Genomic DNA, 25580 nt, shown 5'->3' on the forward strand with positions numbered 1-25580 from the left:
TGTTCTAAATCGACGGACTATTGACGTCAGGGCTCGAGGGATAACTTTTCACAAGTAAGATTAAAAGATATTGTTTATATTAGAATGTGATTTTTCTAATATTAGATAGAGAAATACAGGTCTACATGTCTAAGTTTTTGTGACTTAGTCTCTCCAAAATTGCATCTACTCCGTGAGGGCATCAGAGCTATAGACATTGGGAAATAATTTTATATATATATATGTGTATGTATATATATATATATATATATATATATATATATATATATATATATATATATATATATATATATATATATATATATATATATATTTGTGTGTGTGTGAGTGGCTGTGTTTTGCAGCATATATAAATTCTGTCAGAATATTCAATTACTTTTAACCACACTAAGAACATTTAAATGCACTGAACCATTTGTTATAATAGCTATAGCTTTAAAGTTTTCATAAAAAACAACGTTCAATAATCAGTGAGTATAGTTGACTAAAATTGATTCTGCACCTGGTTAACACATTACACTGAGCGGAGTTGTCGACCGCCCCAAGATGGCGCCCCTAAATCTCGTCAGCGCCTATAGGCGAGAGCGGTGGATGCAGGGTCTACTCTTTGGTACGGACCACCCCACTTTCACTCCTGATTGGTACGGTCTGAGATGGCGGGAAATCCTTCAGTGATGACGTCACATGAAGTGGACCAATATGGCGACGAGCATCAGAATGTAGCTTCGTAACAGGAGGTCTTTTATTTTTAAATGAACCGTTGATTCAAGAGGACCGTCTTTTAGTTGAAGGTGAGCAGAGGCAACAATGTAAGCTGTTTATGAGGCTGAAGGGAAGATTTAAGCCATTTCCTGTGCAGACCGGCTAATAATTAGCACAGCCGCTAGCTTACGGCTACGGCTGTGTTTGTAAACAATGAGCGAACGTGCTGTGGACCCGAGTGAACGTGAAACCGCCGCGTTAGAGCGAAAACCTCCACGAGACGCTCATTATCGTCAAAGGCTCGGTGCGGCGAAGGACCCGGGGCGGTCAGAACCGGTTCCAGCCGGTCCGTGGGCCGTTTGCGTGGCCGTTAAAGCGACGCGACCAACGGCTGCAAGCGCTTGCTAACTGGAACCGAGACATTTTCGGCTAATTCTTGAAACCCACGAGTCACGTAGTGGGTTACCTGAGGTTTAGGTAAATCAGGCAAATGGTTTTAATTGTTAGAAGGGTTTCAGAAACCGCTCACAAAACAGAACCCCGGTAAACGGTGGCGTTAGCAGTGCTAGCTAAACTTTAGTTGAGAGATAAAAATGTCAGATTTGTCCATAATGCACATTTTAAAACAACAGCAACAGCTGGGCAAAGTGTTTTACTGCTGCACGGATGGTCTCAAAATATCAAGTACGTTAAAATGTGTAATAAGCAGTCAAAAAATTAATATCATGTCATAAAGTAGAGGCATATATCTTTTCAAATTGTATAAAGTGGCCAACACTCTTACTCCTGTAGCGAATGTCGATTTATTTTTTATTGCTGTGTAGTAACTGCGTCCTGCCACTAGATATTAGCTTTAACACATTAAAACAACCCAGAAATGTCAGAAAAGAGGAAAAAGTGATGCAGAATGATGAGTTTAAAGTGTAACTCACCCCAATTATTTACAGATAAACTACTCAAATTGGGCCTAATGGTGCTACTTTACTGTTACTGTGTATTTTCTATTCTTCCATGTGAAATCAAATCTAGGGCTGGGCAATATGGATTAAAAAATAAATCTCCGATTTTATCATACCAAATCCGATTAATCGATTTTTTTTCCTCCTTTTTGTTTCATAAAAAGAAATTAAAGAAATTATTTTAAAACCTTGCTTTTATGTCAAGCATTTCGTCAGGGAGTTGCCCTGAATTCAAAATGCAACTAAAAACAAGCTGTGAAACATGCTTGTAAAACAAGATGGCAGCCGTGCCATTATAAACAATGAAAATATAACACAACATTTGCTGCTAGTTGTATTACACATTGAGCTAAGAACAGGCTTCACTGCACTTGTGAACTTCAAACTAAGTTTAAAAAAAAGTAAATAAGTAAATGAAGTACCTCGTATTATGGTAAAAAAAAAGTTTCTACTTTATTTCCACAATATTTTGACAATACATTTGCCTAAACATATATTCAGCATCACATGCTGTTCTCTTCATGGAAACCCAATGAGTGTATTGGCAAGATAAAATCCAGATTTTCCAAAAATGAAATCTTAAAGAATTGCAAATTCGAATTAATCGATTAAATCAATTTATCGCCCAGCCCTAATCAAATCAAAAGTATCATCTATACAGGTTTAACCGGCCCCTTTAATGACTTCATGATGCCAAAGTGTCCCCATATAGAAATGAGTTTACTCCCCTGTTTTGGATAAAGCAATGGGATCATGAGGAACCGATCTTTGATGTACGAACTACCGCTTTCAGAGGGCCAGAAACATGTAATACCTGCAGAGTTGGTGCTTTCCTTTTTGATTTCTGTGAAACTAAAAAGCTCATCAAGCTGTTGACCGAGCATTTATAGATGAGGGCCTGAACCGAATGAACAGGAGAATTAAATCATATTTTCAATGATTCACCCTTATAGCACCAATCAAATAATAGTTGTCTGTTTATGACCAGTATTTCTTGTCCTTTTTCAGGGGGAAACGGGCAGTTTTTTCTGTGATCATTACTAATATGATGTCCGTCTTCAGCTGTCTTTAAGTTGTGCTGTGGAGCTGCAGGATGTCCGGGAAACTCGGCGATCAGCTCAAGCCCGGCGACCTGGTGTTCGCCAAGATGAAAGGCTTTCCCCACTGGCCTGCGAGGGTACACGAGCCGACCGAACATCCGTAACTGTAGGCCACGGTTCTGCACCGGCTCGCTTTAACCCTCCCGTGTGTTCGCAGGTTTGTAAATCGGACAACGGGTACAGGAAGCGAGTCCCGGTCTACTTTTTTGGGACCCATCAGATGTACGTTCCCCCCTCCCCAGCAGCCAATCAGCCGCCTGCGTTTCTGTGCCACCTCAAACCCAACTGTGGTTCGTCTCTCTCTCTCTCCCCAGAGGCTGCGTCGCGCCCGAGAACGTCGTCCCGTACGTCGGCAACAAGCTGAAGTATGGCGGCGGCGTCCGCATCAAAGGCTTCGCCGAGGGCATGTGGGAGATCCAGAACACGCCCGGAATCGGCAGCAAACTCAAGGTGAGCCGGTCTGTGTTAGGCCTGGTGCCGTTACCAACCTGTCCAGGATGATTTTAGACTTAGACAAACTTTATTTGTCATTTTGTATGCACAGAGTGCGTACAGAACGAAATTTCGTTTGCATACAGCTTGAGAATTGCAGTGGATTTCAGAATAAAGTAACTTTGCAGGATAGTTTCAGGATAAAGTGCAGCAGTGATTTCACAGTACAGCAATTGAAATGTAAACAATGCAGGACAAATGTGGAGTCCAGTTATAGCTTCAGCAGTTCAACAGTCTGATGGCAGCAGGGAAAAGGCTTTTGCAGAACCTAGTGGACCTGCAGCGGATGCTGCAGAATCTCTTCCCAGAGCGCAGCAGGGAGAACAGTCCATGGTGGGGGTGTGAGGGGTCTGTGATGATAAGGGCTCAGGACACACATCGCTGTGATTAAAGGTCCTTAATGGAGGGAAGAGGAGCCCCGATGATCCCTTCTGCTGTCCTCACCACTCTCCTCACGTTCTTCCAGTCGGAGGCACTGCAGCCTCCACACCACACAGAGAGACAGCTGGTCAGAATGCTCTCTATGGTGCTTCTGTAGAAGGTCTTGAGGATGGGCGGGGGCAGGTGGGCTCTCCTCATCCTCCGCAGGAAAAATTAGATTCTTTGGCTCACAATTTCATTCAATATTGATTTAAATATTTCATTATTCATTGTGTTTTTCATTTTTTTTGAGTACCTGTGTTGACACCAGGGTTGCTGCGTGGTAGTTAACGAAATTAGCTCAAATTAAGGCCAGTGAAAGGTAACAGACAGAACCTCACTTGGTAGTACATTTTTCGCCCGCCCTTCAGTATACTCTGACTTTTCCATTGATGCTGACTTTTTCTTTTTAGGTCGTTTAACTATAAATATACATTTTCACAACTTTAGCTCCATTTTCTTCCCCCACAGCTCACTCTTTCACCCCACCTGTCTCCACTCTCCTGTCCAATGTTTCCCCACCATTCTGCAAGGAGGCGACCCTTATACGAATGATTAAACATCTGTACCTGTACAGAGTTAATTTTATTAAAATTATTAGCCTAAGTAGCAGCAAATAGCCTCCTAGGCTATTTATGTCTCGACGACGTCGCTCCTGTCAACTCTCCTTGTCTGAAATGTGGAGCTTCACACACAGGGAAACTCCCACGCTCTCACCAGAACAGAGAGCGGGCAGTCCCCATATATTTTATCTGCTTTGACAAACATATCTGTGTTATTTAAATCTACGTTACCCTAGAGTGGTTAGCGGTTAACTTAGCGGCTAGGTTAGCGGTTAGCTTGATGGTTTGCCGTTCATTGTAGCTCCGCTGCTCTCACCGTATACTTTGAACAAGGCAGAGAGTCCCAAGTAGTGAACCGCGTTTATGTTTATGAGAAGAAGAGAAGGGCCTCAGTAGAAATAAATAAAACCAGAGTAGATCTGGGAGTTCTTTAAGCCGTGATCCCTCTAAAAAGCGGAAGAGCAGGTCAGATGGCCAGTTGTTCAAAAAGGGACTTGGAGAAACTGTCTACCCTACTTTTAAAGTTAATTCATAAACAACGCTCAATATCGCATGTTCTCAACAAGTAAACGATTCTATGGTAATTATCAGGTGTACAACAAAAATACAGTTTGCTCTGGTTGTCGCACATCAGCAAATGTCTGTCTGCTGGAAACAAAAAGCCACCTTCCAGAATCTGAAAACCGCTGCTTTATCCTTGCAACAACAACAAAAAACATCTGTGTAACCCACATGAATGGATCAGAAATAGATCCCAAATATTATAAGATAAAACACTGAAGAAAGTTACGCTCAAAATATTCTAAACTCTGGCAGATCTGGATTTAAAGAGATTTTCATTCAGTCAACAAGTAGGAAAGAAAAGAGGCCTTCAAAATTATAACCGTGTATCAAGATGCATGATAGAGACGGAAACACTAAAGGAGACATAAAGATGGATAAATAAGGTAAAGATGGAGAGACATAAGCTAGCTGCTCATATAAAGCTGTATTCTGTGGTAGTAATGGAAAGTTAAGTGGAAGGAAAATCTTTGCCCTCCCCTCCAAGACCAATCCTTTGCTTGTCTTCTGTCTGTCTTTTTTTTCTTTCTGATTATATTTGTGTTTCACTCTGTGTGTCTGTAGCCGTATTTCCATCCATCATTATTGTCTGCATACTTTTAAAATTTTTGCGAAAAAGAAGGTGTGAATCAGACGTGTCATCATCTGATGGATGCTGAGCTTATACAGAAAAAGGTTTCACCACTCTGATTAAAATTTAAATGGCTTTTTCACACAGCTGTCTGTTATCTGCGTTGCAGCTTGATGCTTGTTAGCTGCTTGATGTTCTTCCCGCTGATTATTTAGTTATTTTCCGTGTTATCAATATTCTATTGGGAACATTGTGCATTTTGTTTATATTCTTAAAAAAATAACAAATTTCCTAAGTCTTCTAGGAGTGAGTGTGGAATGTTTATGTGTGTCTTGGTCTAGACAAAGTCACAGTTACACCTTCAACTAAGTGGGATAAAGTTTAGTCATGGGTGAGAGATGAGCCATCATCCTCCGTGGGTCATTGCTGTGAATCCACCGCCCTCCAAAAATAGGCTGCTTCTCCATTTTGTGTTGGGAGCAAAAAATATTGCAGATGTAGTAAAAAATGTGTTAAATTCAACTCTGCAATTCCTGTATAAACCCTGTATACATTTTAGATGTTTAGTTTATACTTTGTCCATATGTGCCAGTGCTTACATTAACATTTCTGAGCAGTTCTCCCTTTCACAACCACACACACACACATAATCATAATAATACTGAGGATTTATTCTCAGATGGCCAACATACTCTACAGTACACTAACCAGAAATGACTCAAATGACACATTTTTAGTAGTAAATTCACTACTGATTCTGTCATAACCATTATACTTTAACACATGCAGAGTAACTCCAGACCTTATGGAAAAACACAACTGCAACAAGCATCAGTTTCACTGACAAACACTTCTGTCTTTACGCACTATTACCACAAAGTGCTCTGAGACGGCTGCGTGATTCTGTGGAGAGAAGAACTTTTGTCATAAGTAATTAAAGAAAGACAAATTACCAGTAACATATTGTACGTTTTGATCACCTAAAAGTCCATGTCTTGACCATATCTGATTAGAAATCACATATTTTAGCTTGTCACAACTATATAATTCATGGCACTTTATTTTAGACGACTCTTAATTTTGGAATACTTCAGGAAGTGAACTTTGACACAGGATGTTTTCTCGTTTATTCTCTGCCAAACAGGAGTGATTACGTGTCTGAAATTAGAACCTTAATCTAATTTAGCCGTCATGTAGCGTTATGATTCTTGACCGATTAAAATGAAAAGCTAACCTAAGCGTAGGACGCGCGTATGCTGCTTTGCAACGCGCCCGGTGTGTTTCCTCTTTAACACAGCTCTCTATCCGTCACTGCCCTGTTTCTAACATAAGACCAAAATAAATGTAACTTTTATATTGAATTAACTTACTATGTTTATTGTTGCTAGTGTGTACTCCAGGCTACCTTACATGAATGTACTTCTAGTTTAGACATTACAGTCAGGCAGTCTTGTAGACAGCTCAGGGGTCCTATCAGGTAGTGACACAGTGCTTACCAAAGTCGTACTTACACATTTTAACAGATTCCTGAGCGCGTTGTATCACATAAATCGATCAGTAAGCACAATGGTAATCAGACGTGAGGCGCGTCATAAATTTTTGAGAACATTTTAAGGATTTTTAAGTGCACCTCATAGTCAGCTATAGTTGGTAAGCTAAAGCTAGCTGTTATTAGCTTGACGCACACCACCCACCTGGTTAATGGGCTGTGCCCCTTCTTCGAGCTGCATCACACATGATTCTCTGATTTGGTCCTGGTTCTTGCAGTTGAAACCCTGACTTTCACTGACATTTTTTATTTATTTTTTATTTCAAAAGCAATAAAGGTCATTTCACAGCTTCCTTTAGACTGTTTTAGATAAATGTCTTAAACTGGGTCTGTGTTATAGGATGCCAAACAAAGTTCTGTAGCCCACTCTTATGGTATTTTATACATAAAATAGCATCACAGGTCAGAAACTGCTTTGAAATCTGTATTGAGTCATGGAGGATGATCCCATCCACTTCTGAGAAGCCCGGTGTTGATTTTGATATAGACCAATCTAGGTTGGTTCCGATGCCAAAAGGCTGTGAAAAAAAGCTTTAAACTACAAGGTCAGAAGTCAAAAAGTCAACTTCAGCATTGTGGTGTTTATGAGTTTAAGTGAAATTTCCAAACAGAAAATCCATATGGTCTGTTTTCCAAGTCCTCCAGTGTTCTCTGGGCTGGAATAAGATGTAAATGTTCACCGATCACTTTCAAAACAACTACATATTATTAAAACATGCCTGTAAGAAATGTTCTTACTCTTTGGGTTCTGATGAACTCTGTTCCGTCTTCTCCGCAGGTTCCAGCAAAGACCTGCACTAAAACAACCGAAGCAAAAGCAGCTTCTTCGTCCACACTCTCCAAACCACCTTCCACATCTTCTAAACAAGTCCCTGCAACCAAAACTCCCGCTGGCAAACCCAAACGTTCCTCTGCTCCCACTAAGTCTGAGCGCGACACTAAACCTGCCTCGACCAAAAGTACCCCCAATAGGGTTTTGGCTGAGAAAGAAGTCTTAGAGAGACCTACCAGAGCGTCCTCTAGATTAGCCCCAGATGAATCAATCGAGTCCAAACATGTTAAAGATACTGCAGCGAAGGGTGGAGCTACAAGAGCAACGTCTAGATTAGTTCCAGATAAATCAACAGAGTCCAAGCATGTTGAAGATACTGAAGCACAGGATGGTCCTACTAGAAGGCCTTCTAGATTGGCTCCAAATAAGTCAACAGAGTCCAAACATGTTGAAGATACGGAAGCACAGGTTGAACCTACTAGAAGGCCCTCTAGATTGGCTCCAGATGATTCAATCAAGTCCAAACATGCTAAAGATACTGCAGCGAAGGGTAGAGCTACAAGAACATCATCTAGATTAGTTCCAGATAAAATAACAGAGCCCAAACATGTGAAAGATACTGCTGCTCAGGTTGAACCTACTAGAAGGCCCTCTAGATTGGCTCCAAATAAGTCAACAGAGTCCAAACGTGGGGGAGATACCGCAGCACAGGTTGCAGCTACTAAAACAGCTTCTAGATGTGTTACAGATAAAAACACAGACCCTAAACGAGGTAAAGGCATTACAGAACCCATCCCGGCTACAATAGTGTTGTCCAGGTTATCTCTGGATAAATTAACTGAGTCCAAATATTATCACCATACTGCGGAGCAGGCTAGAGCTACGAGAACCTCTTCTAGATCAGGTCCAGACAAGGCAACGGAGCCCAAACATGGTGAAGATACTGTAGCTACAAGAACCTCCTTTAGATTAGCTCCAGATAACTCAAAAGAGTCCAAACATGGTAAATACACTGCCGCACAGGTTGGAGATACAAAAACATTTTCTAGATCTGCTCCAGGTAAAAACACAGGCTCTACACAGTATAAAGAGACTACAGAACCTCCCTCAGCTACAATTGTGTTGTCCAGGTTAGCTCTGGACAAACTACCAGAGTACAAACATGTCGAAGATACCGCAGCGCAGGTTGGAGCTTCAAGAACATCATCTAGATCAACTTCAGATAAAAACACAGACTCTAAGCAGGAAAAAGGACCTACAGAACCTGCCCCAGCTACAAGAGTATTGTTACGGTTAGCTCTGGATAAATTAACTGAGTCCAAACATAGAATGGCGCCTAGATTAGCTTCAGGGGAACCAACAGAATCTGAAGCAGGAAAAGAACCTAAAGAAGGTGGCGCCACTACGGTAATGTTGTCTAGATTAGCTACAGATAAAACCACAGAATCCCAACAAGCTAAAGAAACTCCTGCCGCTACAACAACCGCATCCAGATTATCCCCAGATAAATCAGCAGATCCAAGTCCAGTTAAGGAACCAGGAGGGCTTGTTGCAGCTACAAGAAGCAGACGGTCAGCGAGCGCTGGTTCGTTGGACAAGGATTCAACCGCAGTGGAAACTCCTTCACAAATTAAAAGAGAGGTAGGAATGCAAAACTACTCGTGTCTGCCATGACGTAGAGGCAGATTAGAGCCAAACTCGTTCAGTTGGCAATAGTCGGTGGCATCTACAGTTGGACGTTTTTTTTCCTCAGGTGAAATCAAGAAGAGCTTCCTCAGTTGGGTCTGCCTCTGATGTAAAACCTGCTGTTGGGAGACCTGCAGGTAAACGTCCAGCTAAGCAGGAAGCAACAAGCAGCAGTGGCCAAGAAGTTGCAGCAACGTCGACCATGTCTGCAGGCACAGAAAGGTCTGCAGCTGGACGCCGCGTTTCCACCCGGAACAGAGGCACGGACGTAAAGGTGACCACATCACAGTCACGATACCACAGCGTCATGAAAAACCCTTTTGCTCCCTCACAAATGTTGCTTTTAAAATGATTTATGAGAAAAAGATGACCTGAATAAATTTAAAAAAGTTACAGTATTTTTTTTTTTTTTTTGTTGAGGACAAATGAATCAAACCCATGGACTTTGAGGCGTTAGCTTTAAATTGTCTATATTTTCTGCCAATGGAGTTTACCAGGTGTTGCCAACGTTGCACAGAACGTCACCTGCTCAATTGTTGCTACAAACACAACACCTCAATGCATTCATGGCAGCATCTGAAATTTCAACAGATTGAAAACTGCTTGGACAGATAAAATAAAACTGACTTGTTTTATGGACATATCTGGAATGCGTAGACCTTCTCTGCAAAGTCTCCTGTAGGCAAAGCAGACTATGGCGTTGTTTCTTGATCAGAGGCGACCTGTGACCAATCGACTATGAATCATTTTCAGAAACATGTTATTCCTGTGTAAGTCGCACCAGACTATACATCGCAGACTATATATGCTTTTATTAAGAGATTTATTTCACACAATCCAAGACTAAAAACTGACATTTAATCTAAGTAAGCTAATTTATTAAATAACGCAGCTGCCTCCACATCCGGCTGAATAACGTGGAACATACCAGAGAACATGAATGGGATAAATTAGCAACTCCAAATGACAAGGTTCTGTCCAGCGCGTTCCAGCGTATCGGCCTTTTACGCTGAAAGTTGTCAAACTTACGTTGGAATTAGACGTGCGAGCGTAGCGGTGCTACGTGCTAAGCTAACAGTTCGACACGATGTAAGCTAGCGCTAGCTGTTATTAGCTTCACGGACGGCCCGGTGTAGGTACCGGGTCCTGCGCCTTCTGATGACATCACTATTCATGATTGGTTTAACGTTTGCTCAATTGCGCAAAACATTGTAATTGGTCTGGACAACTTACTAAAGTAATCATAGCGGGGTGTAGGTTTTATTCAAGAGTGGGATTGTGGTTTGTGAACGTAAAATTTTACGAAGAAATTCTCTATGGTCCCTGCGCCTCCAGATGACGTCACATTATGGCAACGCAACTCAAACAAACTACGTAGAGCCCGCGGTCTGCATTTGTAACAAATCAATTTTATTTAGTTAATTTAGCGGTTTCTTTTTTCTCAAAAGCTTCAGGCTTAAAGATGAACATCAAATTCAAATTGTGAAATCTTAGCAATTCAATAATAAACCCACTTTAATTGATAAAAATGAGGTGAAATATTTAGGTGTAATCATTAACAAGGACCACACTGGAAATAGAACAAATATTCAAGCTATTTTACAAAAAAATCAACAAATATTTGACAGTTGGCTCAATTTTTGGAAGAATATTGTTAACAAAAACGGAAGGGATAGCCAGATTAATTTATCCAGCATTTATCTTAAATATACCAAATACTACAATAAAAAATTCATCAAATTCATTACAATTTAATCTGGAATAATAAAAAACATGTGATCAGAAAGAACGACATAGTAATATCAGTAGAAAAAGGAGGAATAAACATTATTTATTTTAAAGTGATGAATGCCGTGATTAAATTAAAATGGCTGCAGACTTTTATTAAAAATTAAAAGAGTTTATGGTTTATTTTCCCTTCACAACTTTAAAAAAAAATTGGAGTAAGGAAATTTCTCTTAAGATATTACTTTGATCCGGCAAAATTACCGATTAAATTGTCAGACTACCACAGAAGCATTCCAGAAATATGTTAAAAGTTTTCATGTCTCGATTAAGTTACTGGAAAATAACCGTAAATTAACAAAATAAAATTGATTTGTAACAAATGTAGTTTGTTTGAGTGGATTTGCCATATGATGACATCATCAGGAAGCGCCCGAGTCAATCTAGTACCCACACCGGTAACAGGGTTCTGTTGCAGTCTGGGTCCTTATAGCTGCACCACTCAACGCTCTGCTCCATGAATGCAGAATGAAACAGCGAAACATGTGTTTAGTCCTTGTTGTTTATAAGTTAATGTTTAAATTAAGTTTTAAGTAGTACAGGAGCAGCGTATACTTTCCACAAGCCTAGGGAGCCCTCTAGTGGCTACAGACGGTAATGTTTTATCCAGATAGGACCATAAGGAACGTATCAGAATAAAATAAATTATCAGAATAAAAATCTGCTAAATAAAACCACCAAAGTGTGGTTTAGATTTAAAAACAAGCGTCAGAGGCTTCCTAAGAGGCGCTGGGACACGGGCCTCTACAGGACGTCTCTCTGTGCTCCCAGCTAACGCAGCGGTTCTCTGTTCTGTTGGCAGCTCAGTGACGTTCCCCACGTGGCAACTTCTGGAAAGAGGAGGAAAGAAGTGGACAGAGAAGAGACCCCGGAGGTGAAGAGGAAGAAGAAAGAGGAGAAAGAGGAGAGGAAGGAGGCTCAGAGACCTGAGAGCAGAAGGTCAAAAAGAAAGAAGGAGGACGACAAACCCGAGGCAAGAAGAGAGGGAATAAAGACGAGGAGAACGGAGCAGGAGGAGACGGCTGGGAGGGAGACGGAGGGAAGAAAAACAAGGAAAGAGGAGCAAAAGGAGGAGAAACATGAGGGGGAAAACGAAAGAGTGAAGACCCGGAAAGCTGAGGGAGAGAACACATCAGAGGAGGAGACGGGGAGAAGAAAGACGAGGAGAGGCGACAGAGAGGAGGGAAAGGAGGGCAAGAAAAGAGAAGGAATGAAGATGAGGAGGTCTGAGAGAGACAAGGAGGCCACAGAAATAAAGATGGAGAGAATAACGATGGAGAAAGGTGACAGAGGGGAGGAAAAAACGGAAAGAAAGGCTAAAGAAGAGACTGCTGAGAAGGAGAGGGAGGAAGCTAAGAAAGTAACACCTGAGGAGATGAGTGAGACCACCCATGAGGGAGCAGAGGAGGTGAAGACCAGGAGAAATGAGAAAGAGGAGGACACGCCTGAGGACGAAACCCAGGGGACAGAGAGAGGAGAGAAGGACGAGGGGAAAACAGAGGGATTAAAAACGAGGACAGCTGAGAAACCGGAGGAGAAAGTGGGGGAGAAACAGGGAGACAAAAGAGAAGTAAGAAACGAAGAGGAGACGGAGGAGAGCGAAACCCAGAGACCTGAGGAGAAAAGTGGAGAACAAGGAGAAGGAACGACGAGCAGGAGGACGGAGAAAGAGAAGGAGACGAGGGAGGAGGAGGCTGACGTGGTGAAGACCAGGAGAGGTGAGAATAAGGAGCAGAAGAAGGCGGACGACAAGAAAAGAGTGGAGAGAGCAGAACCAGGAGCAATTCCTCAGGTCAGAGGGGCGAGACAGACGAGAGAAAAGGAGACGAAGCAGGAGACGACAAAAGACGCCGCTGAAGGAGAGAGACGGGGGAGGGGGGAGGAGAGTCAGGGGATGAAGAGGAAGAGAGGGGAGGAAGACCAGAAGGTACAGAAGAGAAGAAAACACGCCGAGAGGGAGGAGAACGAGGAGGAGAGCGATGATGGAGGAGAGGAGTGTGAGGAGAAAGGAGACGAGGTGATGCTGCTTTTATCCTTTAGACCTTTAATTCAGCTTCACTGGTAAAATGTTTCTGAGGCGAGTTTATTTATAAAACACTTCTGAGTAACAAGACGTGCTGCAGATGAACAGAGAACATTACAGAGAACATTACAGCAGCAGGTTAGATACAATATGAGAAGATTATAAAAACAAATGTTTTTAATCTTGGTTTAAAGGAACTTTTACAGTTTTCTGGAAGTTTGTTCCAGATCAGTGGAGCATAGGAACTAAATGCTGCTTCTCCATGTCTGGTTCTGGTTCTGGTTCTGCCGAGCAGGCTGGAGCCAGAAGACCTGAGTGGTCTGGAGGGTTGATACACTGATAACAAGTCTGTGATGTATTTAGGTGCTAAGCCATTCAGGGATTTATAGACTAACAAAAGGATTTTAAAGTCTATTGTCTGAGATACAGGGAGCCAGTGGAAGGACTTTAGAACTGGGGTGATGTGCTCTACTTTCTTAGTCTTAGTGAGGACTTCAGAACCGGGTCCATGTTCTCTACGTTCTTAGTCTTAGTGAGGACTTCAGAACCGGGTCCATGTTCTCTACGTTCTTAGTCTTAGTGAGGACTTCAGAACCGGGTCTATGTTCTCTACGTTCTTAGTCTTAGTGAGGACGCGGGCAGCAGCGTTCTGGATCAGCTGCAGCTGTCTGATCCACTTTTTAGGCAGACCTGTGAAAACACCGTTGCAGTAATCAATTCTACTAAATATAAACGCATTGGATTAATTTTTCCAGATCCTGCTGAGACATCAGTCCTTTAATCCTAGAAATGTTCCTCGGTTGATAAAAAGCCGACCTTGTAACTGTCTTTAGATGCTTTTGAAGGTTCAGGTCTGAGTCCATCACTACTCCCAGATTTCAGGCCTGATTAGTGGTTTTTAGCTGAAGTGACTGAAGCTGTGTGCTAACTGTTGATCTCTCCTCTATTGGTCCAAATATTATTACTTCAGTTTTGTTTTTATTCAATTGAAGAAAGTTTAGGCACATCCAGGCATTGATTTCTTCTAAACATTTCCTCAGTGCCTGAACTTGTTTATAGTCACCTGATGACATGGTGATGTAAAGCTGTGTGTCGTCTGCATAGTTATGGTAGCTGATGTTGTTTTTTATGATCTGAGCTAGAGGGAGCATGTAGATATTGAAGAGGAGGGGACCCAGGATGGACCCTTGGGGAACCCCACATGTGATTTTTGTCATTTCTGATGTAAATATAATGAATGATGTCCCTTTTTTTTAAATTCAGCATTTTGTAAGAAAAAGAAAGAAGAAGATTAGTCCTTTTATGTTAAGACCCTCTTGATACAAGAGAAAAGTAGTGTTTTTAAGAAAATGGCCGCCTATCAATCAGTCATTAGTCAATGGATAAGATTATAAAGAAAACTGTAGAGTTACTCGTCATTAATTTGCATCCCTATGACTAACATCATTATTTTCAGGTTTTTCAATAAACACAAAATAATACAGCATAAAGTTATTAAGTCGTTTTAGGGAAAAACTATAAAAACAACTAGAAAAATTTCTGAAGAAATTTAGCAAGGCGCCTGCCACTTGGTGCGTACCGTACCGTCAGACATAGCAACAGGAATAACACTGCAAATTTCAGCTTCCTACGGTCTTCACAGCCCTCGCAGCGGCCGTTGAAAGGTGCCATGTTAAGTCAATGGACCTCCTAGGAGCCTCTTGCTAGCAGCGTTGTCATGGAGACTCACTGACAGCTACAGCCCTCTCTGTCTGTAAAGGCAGAAGAACTCTGGCTAAGCAGAAGTTGATAGGACCTTCCTAAAGCTATTTCCGGTTAGCAACATGCTAACGGTTAGCCGCTAGCATGGCTGTGTTCAGTATCACCGGGTGATGTTACTCTGTTAGTTTGGTTGAAATCCTGTACTGAGAAGTGCCTAAAAAATCTGTCAAGCAGAAGTTTGTACAGGCTTCCTAGAGCTACTTCCGGTTAGAAACATGCTAACCATTAGCCGCTAACATGGTTGTGTTTGGTATCACTGGGTGATTGTACTCTGTTAGTTTGGTCCAAATCCTGTACTGGGATGAGCCTCAAATAGGGAGAAAAAATGTTGTTTATAACGTTGCCATGGTAACTCAAAATGGCGGGTGGTACAAAAAAAATACTTCATGGGATCAGCACACATGTTTTGATATACACACTGTGGGGATTATAATACAAAAATCTTAGTCTCCCACGCCGGGTTTCGATCCCATGACCTCTTGCATGCAAAGCCTGCAATTTCCATAAGGGGTTTGGTCCCCCATTGAAAAGCATTGGATGTTTGACACCTCATAGCTTGGAGATGCTTTATGCGAAGTAGACCAAATTTCTTGTGGAGCTTTCTCTCTAAAGTAAGAACAGACTCTGTGAAGCAGAAGTTGGTGAGACCTTCCTAGAGCTACTTCCGGTTAGCAACATGCTAACAGTTAGCCGCTAACATGGTTGTGTTCAGTATCACCGGGTGATTGTACTCTGTCAGTTTGGTCCAAATCCTGTACTGGGAAGTGCCTCAAAAAGGGGTGCCAATACTTAATGTCACCAAACGTGACCAAAGTTCATGGGTCAGATTGGCCTCCTTTAGCAACTCAGCCTCACCACATCTGGGCCAAGAACTCAACATTTGACCAAAATGACGCGTAGCACCATTTCCCACAGGTGGGTGGTGCTGTATTGGCCAATTGGGTCGTGTCTGGTTATCATTCCAGGTCCTGTTGGAAGCAAAGACCCAATAGGAAGGCATGTGAAATACAAAATGGGACGGAAAAGTGACACATGCCTGAAAGTCACATGAAAATTTTAAAATGTTAAGAGGAAGTGACTGTGCGAATTTCAGATTTCTACATTAATCATAGCCGCTGCAGCGGGCCTTGAAAGTTGCCATTGTATCCCAATGGAGCTTCTCCTTCTGGCCCTCAGAGTTCCGTCGTCATGGAAACTCACTCACACACCTGCAGCTGGCCCATCTACAGAAGTGCAGACACTTAACCGTCAGAGTCTGCCTATTGGGTCATAATGGAGAACTTTGCCTCAAAACAACGCTTCAGATCTCCTGGTCCGTAAATGGTAGGGACGTAATTTTTTCTGCGTTTAGTTCGTAACGGATAGGGGAAGAAGAAAAGCTATAATTTTTTGCTGGAAAAAGTTTAATAAAGGCGTAAAAAATTATGATCTAAACGGATTTTTATGGAATTTCAGAAATCCTCTAAAAAGGGTCCCGAACAAATCGCTGTAACTCAAAAAGTATAAGAGATATCAAAATAATTCTTTCACCATGAGTATCAGCAGGCTTTTGAGGACCATGAAGCTCATTTTTATGGTTGTACAAAAATCGGTGTAGACACAGCGACGATGTAAAAAAGTGGATGATGTGGGAAAATGCAGCTCCAAAGCGTTTTTAGGATTTTGCACATTCGCTACTCCCGAGCAAATTGTTCCTGCGGAAAAACCGTAACAGTTATCCACAAAATTCATTTTTTGTGAGAGCCAGAAGGGTTGGGACATTCATCTGTGAAAGTGCCTCATGCCTGTACATAAAATGGTTTAGGAGTAGCGACGATGCGAAAACGGGATGTTTTGGATTTTTAGACGTCATTTTTCAAAACCGCTCCATAGGAAATGAATGGGGGAGGTTTCGGGTTTGTGTCGGTCTGAGGTGATTTGCGAAAAATCTATAAATGCCACACCAATGAGGGTTACATTTCCCGAATCCTGACAAAAATACCTACGTTTTGATGTATAATTAGTCTACATAGAGTGAAAATTGAGCTAGTAAGGTCAAGTTGTTCGGAGTTTTGAAATCTTTAAAAAAGCTAGAGTGGGCTACTCTAGCGGTTGGAGAATTCCGTCATTGACTTTCATTGTAAACGATGATTTCGCTGATTTTTGGACATGAGCTTTGAGGAGTAACTGTAAAGGGACGATTGAAGATATCCACATCCCGTTTTCACTTCTGAGTAGTTCACAGATATATCTACAAACTGGAAGTTAAACGGTGTTTGTAGGTGAAAGCATGACGACACAGTACAGCGTTGAAAATGGTCATTTGGAGGCTTTTTTGAGGCTTTCTTTCTACCCGACTCCATTCATTCCTATGGGGTTTTTTGGGGGTGGTTTTTTGCTAATTTTGTTGCCATGGTAACTCGAAATCCCAATAAAAGTAGTAGCACACATCTCGTAATCGAGCCGGACGTTTTGATACCTATATTGTGGGGGCGCACGCTACAGTTCGGGCCGCATTAATCGTGACGGAAGAAGAATTAAAGAATATTTACTTCTTCTTCGCACAGCACTGCCTCCTCATTGCAAATGCTATGGCAGGCGCCTAATAAGATAGAGTCCGTTTAGAGGTGAATAGTAATAGGCCCTGCCCATGCATTTGCATTGGGAGGCAGTGCTGTGCTTTGCACAGCACTGCCTCCTCATTGCACATGCAAGGCAGGCACCTAATCATAAATTTGGGCTAAAAAAGAACTTTATTATGTTAAGGTGTCGTTATTGTTTCAGTCGTTTCTGTATTTCAGCAAATTTCCTATAAATGATGAAATCTCTCACATCTTCATCATTTTCCTGTGTGAAACAGTATCTGTAGTGTTTTTAAAAAAGACTCAACATCTTTTCCCCAAACAGCGACACCACCAGCTGGCGGCCCGCAGGGAGAGTCTGCTTCAGTCTCTGAGGGGTCTGCTGAAGACGAAGGAGACGACCAAGGAGATGGCGAAGGGCTCCCCGTAAGAAAGACGCACCGCGTGTGGTCAGTCCGACACGCTCCCACACTGACTTAACTCCACTGTCTTGGTTTTATGGTTGAATCAGGGCCGCAGGAGGAAGGCGCGCTGAGAAGAAGACGGCAGGCAGGCGTGGCGAGCCAGAGGACAAACGCAAAGGAGAGAGGACGGAAAAAATGTCCACCAGGAAGTCAGCAGCGGCGGAGAGCAAGAACGAGAAACCGAAGAAAGATAAAGAAATGAGAACCCGGGACCAGAAAGAAGAGCGACCGTCCAACCCGAGGACGAGTTTAGAGAAGAAGAGGGACGGACAAAAGGCGGAGAAGACAAGCGAACGCACCAGGGAGGACAAGATGGCCGCCAGGAAGCCGACGTCTGAGAGGAGCGATGACGACAAGAGAAGCAAGGGAGGAGAGAAGGTGTCCAAGCAAAAGACGAGCGCTGAGACGAAGAGAGGCGGAGACGAGACGGAGAGAGGAACGAGGACAATCGCAGAGGAGGAGACGGGTGGCAGGGAGCAAAAGATGTCCCCCCGCGGGTCGGCTGAGGAGGCGAGGAAGGATGAGAGAAAAGGAGAGGAGGACGCCAAGCAGCAGAAAGACCAGAGGAAAATAATCGGGAAGATCGTGAAAGCCAGCCAGGGGACGAAGATCCAGGTGAAGACGAGGATGGGAGGACTGACGAAGGCAGGCGGTGAGGAGGAGGAGAGGAAGAAGGAGGCGACAAGGGGAAAAGATGAGAAGGAGGAGAAGAAGAAAGAGGAGAATGTGGGAGGCGTAGAGGAGGAGAAGGAGGCGAAAAAGGCCTCTAGGTTGGAGAAAAGGGGAAAAGATGAGAAGGAGGAGAGTGTGGGAGGCGTGGAGGAGGAGAAGGAGGCGAAAAAGGCTTCAAGGTTGGAGAAAAGGGGAAAAGATGAGAAGGAGGAGAAGGTGGGAAGCGTGGAGAAGGAGAAGGAGGCGAAAAAGGCTTCTAGGTTGGAGAAAAGGGGAAAAGAGGAGGAGAAGAAGAAAGAGGAGAATGTGGGAGGCATAGAGGAGGAGAAGGAGGCGAAAAAGGCTTCCAGGTTGGAGAAAAGGGGAAAAGAGGAGGAGAAGAAGAAAGAGGAGAATGTGGGAGGCGTGGAGCAGGAGAAGGAGGCGAAAAAGGCTTCCAGGTTGGAGAAAAGGGGAAAAGAGGAGGAGAAGAAGAAAGAGGAGAATGTGGGAGGCGTGGAGGAGGAGAAGGAGGCGAAAAAGGCTTCCAGGTTGGAGAAAAGGGGAAAAGAGGAGGAGAAGAAGAAAGAGGAGAATGTGGGAGGCATAGAGGAGGAGAAGGAGTCGAAAAAGGCTTCCAGGTTGGAGAAAAGGGGAAAAGAGGAGGAGAAGAAGAAAGAGGAGAATGTGGGAGGCATAGAGGAGGAGAAGGAGGCGAAAAAGGCTTCTAGGTTGGAGGAAAAGAAAAAAGAGGAGGAGGAGAAGAAGAAAAAAGAGGAGAACGTGGGAAGCATAGAGAAGGAGGCGAAAAAGGCTTCTAGGTTGGAGAAAAGGGGAAAAGAGGAGAAGGAGGAGAGTGTGGGAGGCGTGGAGGAGGAGAAGGAGGCGAAAAAGGCTTCTAGGTTGGAGGAAAAGAAAAAAGAGGAGGAGGAGAAGAAGAAAAAAGAGGAGAACGTGGGAAGCATAGAGAAGGAGGCGAAAAAGGCTTCTAGGTTGGAGAAAAGGGGAAAAGAGGAGAAGGAGGAGAGTGTGGGAGGCGTGGAGGAGGAGAAGGAGGCGAAAAAGGCTTCTAGGTTGGAGGAAAAGAAAAAAGAGGAGGAGAAGAAGAAGAAAGAGGAGAATGTAGGAGGCATAGAGGAGGAGAAGATGAAAAAGACTTGTGGGATGGAGAAAAGAGAAAAGGTGGAAGAGAAGAAGAAGAAGTCTGAAGCTAAGTCTAAAAGTAGCTCTGAGACGGAGGAGAAAACAGAAAAACAGGAAGAGAAGAAGAACCAAGATGGAGGCAAGATGGCAGGAAAACGGGAGGAGCAGGAAGGCGGGAAGGAAGCCAAGCTGATGAGAATAACGCGGGAGCAGAGGAAGAAAGACGACAAAAAAGAGGGCAGAACGACTTCAGGCCGACCAGGACGGAGTAAAGAGGAGACGAAGAGGGGGAGAGGCCGACCTGAGGCGCCTCCTGACGGTTTACGGGTCAAAGCCGAGGAGAAGGAGGAAGCTGACGGAGATGGCAGAACCAGGAAGGAGCCGGGACCGCACAAGAGGAGTTCCAGTCCAACCCCGACGGACTCGACTCTGCACCGGATCAACGGCGAGCTGCGGATCTCTCTGAAGACAGACAAGCCTGTAAGAAACACACACAGAGTTAAACAGCTGAGATGGTTAGAAATATTAATTCAGTTTATTTATATAGCGCCAATTCATGAAACACATGTCATCTGAAGGTTCTTTCTAAAGTCAGACTCCATCAGATCCTCCAGGTTGGTCAGAAAGTTTCCTCTAAGGAAACCCAGCAGGTTGCATCAAGTCTCTCCAAGCAGCATTCACTCCTCCTGAAAGAGCGTAGAGCCACAGTGGACAGTCGTCTGCATTGTTGATGGCTTTGCAGCAATCCCTCATACTGAGCATGCATGAAGCGACAGTGGAGAGGAAAACTCCCCTTTAACAGGGAGGAGAACCTCCAGCAGAACCAGAACCAGGCTCAGTGTGAACGCTCATCTGCCTCCACCCACTGGGGCTTAGAGAAGACAGAGCAGAGACACAGAAAGCACAGAAGCTCACATTGACCCAGGAGTACTTTCTATGTTAGATGGTAATAGAGGATGATCTGCCTCCCCTGATGATGTCACAGCTAACAGAACGCCAGACCAGGTGTACCTTCTATGAAGAAAAAAATGACAGAGAACAAAAAGTTAAAAGCTGAAATAACAACAAACAATGCAAATTGGAGAACAGTAGGAGAACTCAGCAGAGTGAGAGAAATAGACCCTGATGTCCTCCAGCAGCCTAAGCCTATAGCAGTAAAACTATAAAGATAGCTCAGGGTAACATGAGCCACTCTAACTATAAGCTTTGTCAAAAAGAAAAGTTTTAAGCCTAGTCTTAAAAGTAGACGGGGTGTCTGCCTCACGGACCAAAACTGGGAGTTGGTTCCACAGGAGAGGAGCCTGATAGCTAAAGGATCTGCCTCCCATTCTACTTTTAGAGACTCTAGGAACCACCAGCAGACCTGCAGTCTGAGAGCGAAGTGCTCTGTTAGGAACATACGGGGTAATCAGAGCTCTGATATATGATGGAGCTTGATTATTAAGGGCTTTATACGTTAGAAGGAGAATTTTAAATTCTGTTCTTGATTTAACAGGAAGCCAATGAAGGGAAGCTAAAATTGGAGAAATATGATCCCTCTTGTTGATTTTCATCAGAACTCTTGCTGCAGCATTTTGGATCAGCTGAAGGCTTTGAACTGCATTTTGTGGACTTCCTGATAGTAAAGAATTACAGTAGTTAATCAATTTGATACCCTGATTGGCTAAAACCAACCTTTGGTGCCGCTTTGCCCAATCAGCTCGCAGAGTTTCTTGACGCCAACAGATACAATGTTAGCAGTGGCAGAACGTAGTGATGATGCACATTATCAGTCTGGCTGGCCAGGTTTATACATGAGGAGAATTTTACCATTTATTTTTATTTAATATCCCACCTCTGAGTCCAAAGTAACTTGGCCTTTGGTCTTGTTTCTGTCTCCAGGACATCAGGAAGTGTCTGTCAGCGTTGGACCAGCTCAGCATGCTGTATCTAACGTCCCAACACGCCCAGAGACACACCGAGCTCGTCGCCACGCTCAGGAAGGTAAACGCGGGTTTATGGGAGTTTGGCTTCTGGATTACAGGGAAAAATCCTCGATTTATTAATCACAGTTTGTTCAGCTGGCTTTCAGCCTCTAACGTGGGCTAGGGTATGAAAATAAGCAGCTGAGTGCTCATGGTTTAGATGCCGTCTCTTCTTCCTGCACTGATGAACTTACTGCTGCTGCGACGCCACGCTCTCCAGCGTGAATGATACTGAAACAACATATCTACATGTGTTCAGTCTGTGTTTATAAGTTAATGTTTTAATTCATTTTAAAGTAATTTTATAGTATTCACAAGCTTAGAGCGCCGTCTTGCGGCTATTAGACGGTACTTCCTGGTTCACGTTGTTCAGTATGATTTACCATTTAAAATTTATATACAAGTCGCACCTGACTATAAGTCGCAGGATTGGCCAAACTATGAAAAAAAGTGCCACTTATAGTCCGAAAAATACGGTAATCTAATTTGTTTTACTTCAGGAATCTCACCACAGCATTAAGTAGCGGTCAGGCTGTTTAATACATAAACTGGTTTGTTGGTTGCACTTTATGTTCAACAAGGAAAGATGTCCATCTCACAAAGTTATTGTCTTGAATAATAATAATAAGTTCTTCTAAATCAGGGGTGTCAAACTCATTTTGGTTTAGGGGCCGCATTCAGCTTAATCTGATCTCAAGAGGGCCACACGAGTTAACTCATTGCAAGATTAAATAGAACTAATAAATGTGGACTTGTTGTTGATTTTTATATTAAATGAATTTCACTTTTACACAATATATTATGAATTACCTCAGCGTTTTTAAGAAAAGTATGTGCAATTTCAACAATACTTTTACTCAGTTAAATATTTACTTGTGCATTATGCATAAGAACTGATCACAGTGATTGTACAATGTTGAAAAAACATTTATTCACATTTTTTGGAACTTAAAAACACTGTCCTGCATGACAAAATACATCAAACAGATAAAAATTAAGAAATTATTTGAATTTTTCTCACAGCTGAAGCTTAATCTGCTGATTAAAACACAGCGCCCCTCGCGGACAATATAGGAACTGCAGATTTTAAATTAAACGAAGGACATGTTTTTTTTTTCAATAATTGTTTTATCATTCTCTTCCTTTTATCTCCTCTTTTTTTCCACCTTTTCTTTTTTTCTTCTTGTTCTTCCTCTCCTACTTTCCCATTGTAGTGTCCATATCATTTGAGATATTCCCCGCATGAATCATAATAAAACTATTAACGTTCATAAATCAAGCAGCAAAAGCAGTACTGCTCCTCTTGTGAAAGTCAAATCTGATGAGCTCTTTTTGGCATTAAGACAAGTTAATTGTTATTGCCACATTGCCAGACAGGACACTATACATTTTTTTTAATAATGATAATGCAATTTAGCCAAAGGGCCGGACTAAATTGTTCGGCGGGCCGAATCCGGCCCGCGGGCCGTATGTTGGACACCCCTGATCTAAATAGTCATCTTTGTCACCATTTTTGTTTGTTGTGGTTAACTCAGAGAAAAGTCTAAATTAAATTGTGATTTATGGTTGAAATATATCGTAGTTAGTTGTTATTTTAGACCCTAAAGAGGAGCAACACAGCGGCTCCTCTAACCGTTCTGCTCCCGGCTCGTTTAGATGCGGTACTACCGGGCCAGCCAGGCCGTCATGGACAAGGCCTCCATGCTCTACAACCGCTTCAGGAACGCCTTCCTGGCCGGGGAGGGCGAGCAGGAGGTGGTGAGCGCCGCCTTCCTGCGCTCCCTGCTGGAGGAGAAGGAGAGGGAGGAGGCGCAGAGGGCCGAGCTTAGGATGGCGACGCTGCAGAAGGAGGCGCAAACCCAGGGTAAAAAAAAAACACACAGAGAATCACGCTGAAGAACAGAGAACAGTGAGGGAGAACTGCACCGTTGATGATAAATCTGATCTTAGTCGATCAAGTTTGGAACCCAGTTGGTTCCTAGGGAAATTGTCCAGGTTATTAAACATCATTAAACATTAAAAATCTCTTTATTATCAATAAGAAGATGTAAAGGAGCTAATTTATGCTTCTTCCTGTCTGCAGGTCCAGTGGACTCCTCCTGAGACCAGAACCCACCCGTCACTGTGGGCGGGTCCCACTCAGCCGCGCGTTTACCTGCCGACGGGCAACGTGTGACATCATGACGCTCGTACCGGAACGTTGGAGCGTTTTTTTTATTTTAGTTTATTTAGTTCTTTATGTCAGCTACTGCAGGGCATTAACCTGAAACACTGAGTTACTGGTGCTAATTTTACCTCCTGTCTGAAGCTCCTGCTTAAACTCCTCTGGTGCTGTTTGTTCCCAGCCCTGCTCCTCGAGACAGGGGCTGATGGGAAATGTAGTTGTCCTTTTAGTTTTAATATTTCACTGTGTGCGAGTCGAAACGTAAAGCATTAAACCCGAACGTGTAGAAAGGTGGTGCAGACGAAGCTCCTCTCTGCTTGTTGCTTTTGTATAAATCTGTACAGGAAAGTTTTACTCTTGTACCTGTTGGGGTGTTTTTACCTGTGTGCGTGTTTGTAAATCTGCATTTTTCTAATGTTTTTTTCCATAAACGCGGCAGCCGGATGCCTTATTCTGCATAATGGATGTCCTCTTTGCACAGAGTGCTGCTAAACTGCTCCCTGCTGTCTTTGCAAACATTTACTGTTCACACTAAAGTCCAAGAGCCTGGAAGATTTCAACTTTTTATTTAACCAAGAATCATCTGATCAGGAAGGAGGCATACCTCAATAAATAAAACATTTTATCCCCCCGGTAACTGAAATGTTTGTGCTTATTTATCACGCGTCACCATGTGGGTAAATCTAAACCCTGGATATGAGGTGGCGCTGTGCCAGGGTGACATCACAGAGGGGGTCGTTTTGGAGACCGGGGGGGGGGGGGGGTGTCTAACCTGACTCGCCAGATGTATGTCGCTCCGCCTAGCTTCACTCACATCCATCACATCTCCCATAGAAAGTGATTTCTCCAACCAAATTTATGATCTGGCCAATCAGGACGCAGGGCTGGAGTTTCATAGATGTGACGTAGTGGAGAAGCGACCATGACGTGAGACTGTTTTGATAGCAATGGCGGCTCGCATCGAGGAAGCAAGCGTTAGCATTGATGCTGCTATTTCTTCCGTGTTGTCCAATCTACCTAATATTGTTTCATTAAAAGAACATCAGAGAACGCCTCTGAAGGCTTTTGTTGGTGGAAACCATGTTTTCTCCCTTCTCCCGACCGGATTTGGCAAGTTTGGTTTTTCTCCTGCGTCGCTCTCATCAGCGTCACGGGTTAGCTTCAGTGTGAGTGGTTGAAATAGCACGTCGATAAAGATGACAGACAAGTGGCTTTTCCAATCATATGCAAGGATTTTTGATAAGGCCCAGCCTTCTGAAATGCCATTCCTATGGATCTGTCCCAGATGGATGAGTGGAGCTAGGCGGAGCGAAATTCATCTGGCTAGGGTCAGGTTAGGGGATTGCCAACGCAGATGGTAAAGTGTTGACTTGCAACTTTCAAACTTCAATTTTCCAGACTAAAATATTAAACTTTTTATTTGTTTTTCTTTTTTTTTTTCCTTCAATCCCACCGTTATGTTTAGTAATTTCTGCCAAAAGCTGCTGCATTTTGATTTAATCCATCTGAATGCAGTATTTAGGTCTGGGTGAAAGGATGAACGGGAGGCTCGATCTGAGTCTCTCTCTCTCTGAAATGGCATCAGACGTTCTAAAACGCTTAACGTGAAAAAGCTTAACGTGGCTGAAGGTAGGAAAACAACGAGGAATCATCGCCAAATTTCTCTTTCATATTGCTCCTAATAAGCAC

General features: G+C 43.0%; 1 protein-coding gene across 6 annotated transcripts; it reads left to right on the top strand.

Moving 5' to 3' along the window:
• The first annotated feature begins 651 nt into the window (after positions 1–651).
• Positions 652–24532, top strand: LOC105919317 (axoneme-associated protein mst101(2)). 6 transcript variants are annotated; one of them, XM_036133953.1, is made up of 13 exons: positions 652–791; positions 2724–2838; positions 2919–2983; positions 3076–3211; positions 7696–9330; positions 9443–9649; positions 11963–13177; positions 17831–17931; positions 18017–20243; positions 21645–21746; positions 23384–23591; positions 23811–23856; positions 23887–24532. In XM_036133953.1, exons 2-12 carry the CDS (start codon positions 2755–2757, stop codon positions 23828–23830), a joined length of 6000 nt encoding a protein of 1999 aa, XP_035989846.1. In that variant the 5' UTR covers positions 652–791; positions 2724–2754; the 3' UTR covers positions 23831–23856; positions 23887–24532. The 6 variants fall into 6 exon arrangements, with proteins under 6 accessions (XP_035989846.1, XP_035989847.1, XP_035989850.1 ...); XM_036133954.1 differs by having other exon boundaries at positions 18017–19822; positions 19889–20243; positions 23811–24532; XM_036133957.1 differs by having other exon boundaries at positions 18017–18974; positions 19425–20243; positions 23811–24532.
• The last annotated feature ends 1048 nt before the right edge of the window (positions 24533–25580 follow it).

Source organism: Fundulus heteroclitus, unplaced genomic scaffold (assembly GCF_011125445.2).
Source record: "Fundulus heteroclitus isolate FHET01 unplaced genomic scaffold, MU-UCD_Fhet_4.1 scaffold_71, whole genome shotgun sequence".
Lineage (NCBI taxonomy): Eukaryota > Metazoa > Chordata > Actinopteri > Cyprinodontiformes > Fundulidae > Fundulus > Fundulus heteroclitus.

Bases quoted from the DNA above. Each gene is read 5' to 3' on its own strand.
- LOC105919317 (XM_036133952.1), top strand. From the start codon at position 2,755: ATGTCCGGGAAACTCGGCGATCAGCTCAAGCCCGGCGACCTGGTGTTC. The intron at 20,244-21,644 runs GTAAGAAACACA...TTCTGTCTCCAG, and splicing joins CTCTGAAGACAGACAAGCCT to GACATCAGGAAGTGTCTGTC. The intron at 23,592-23,810 runs GTAAAAAAAAAA...TCCTGTCTGCAG, and splicing joins GAAGGAGGCGCAAACCCAGG to GTCCAGTGGACTCCTCCTGA.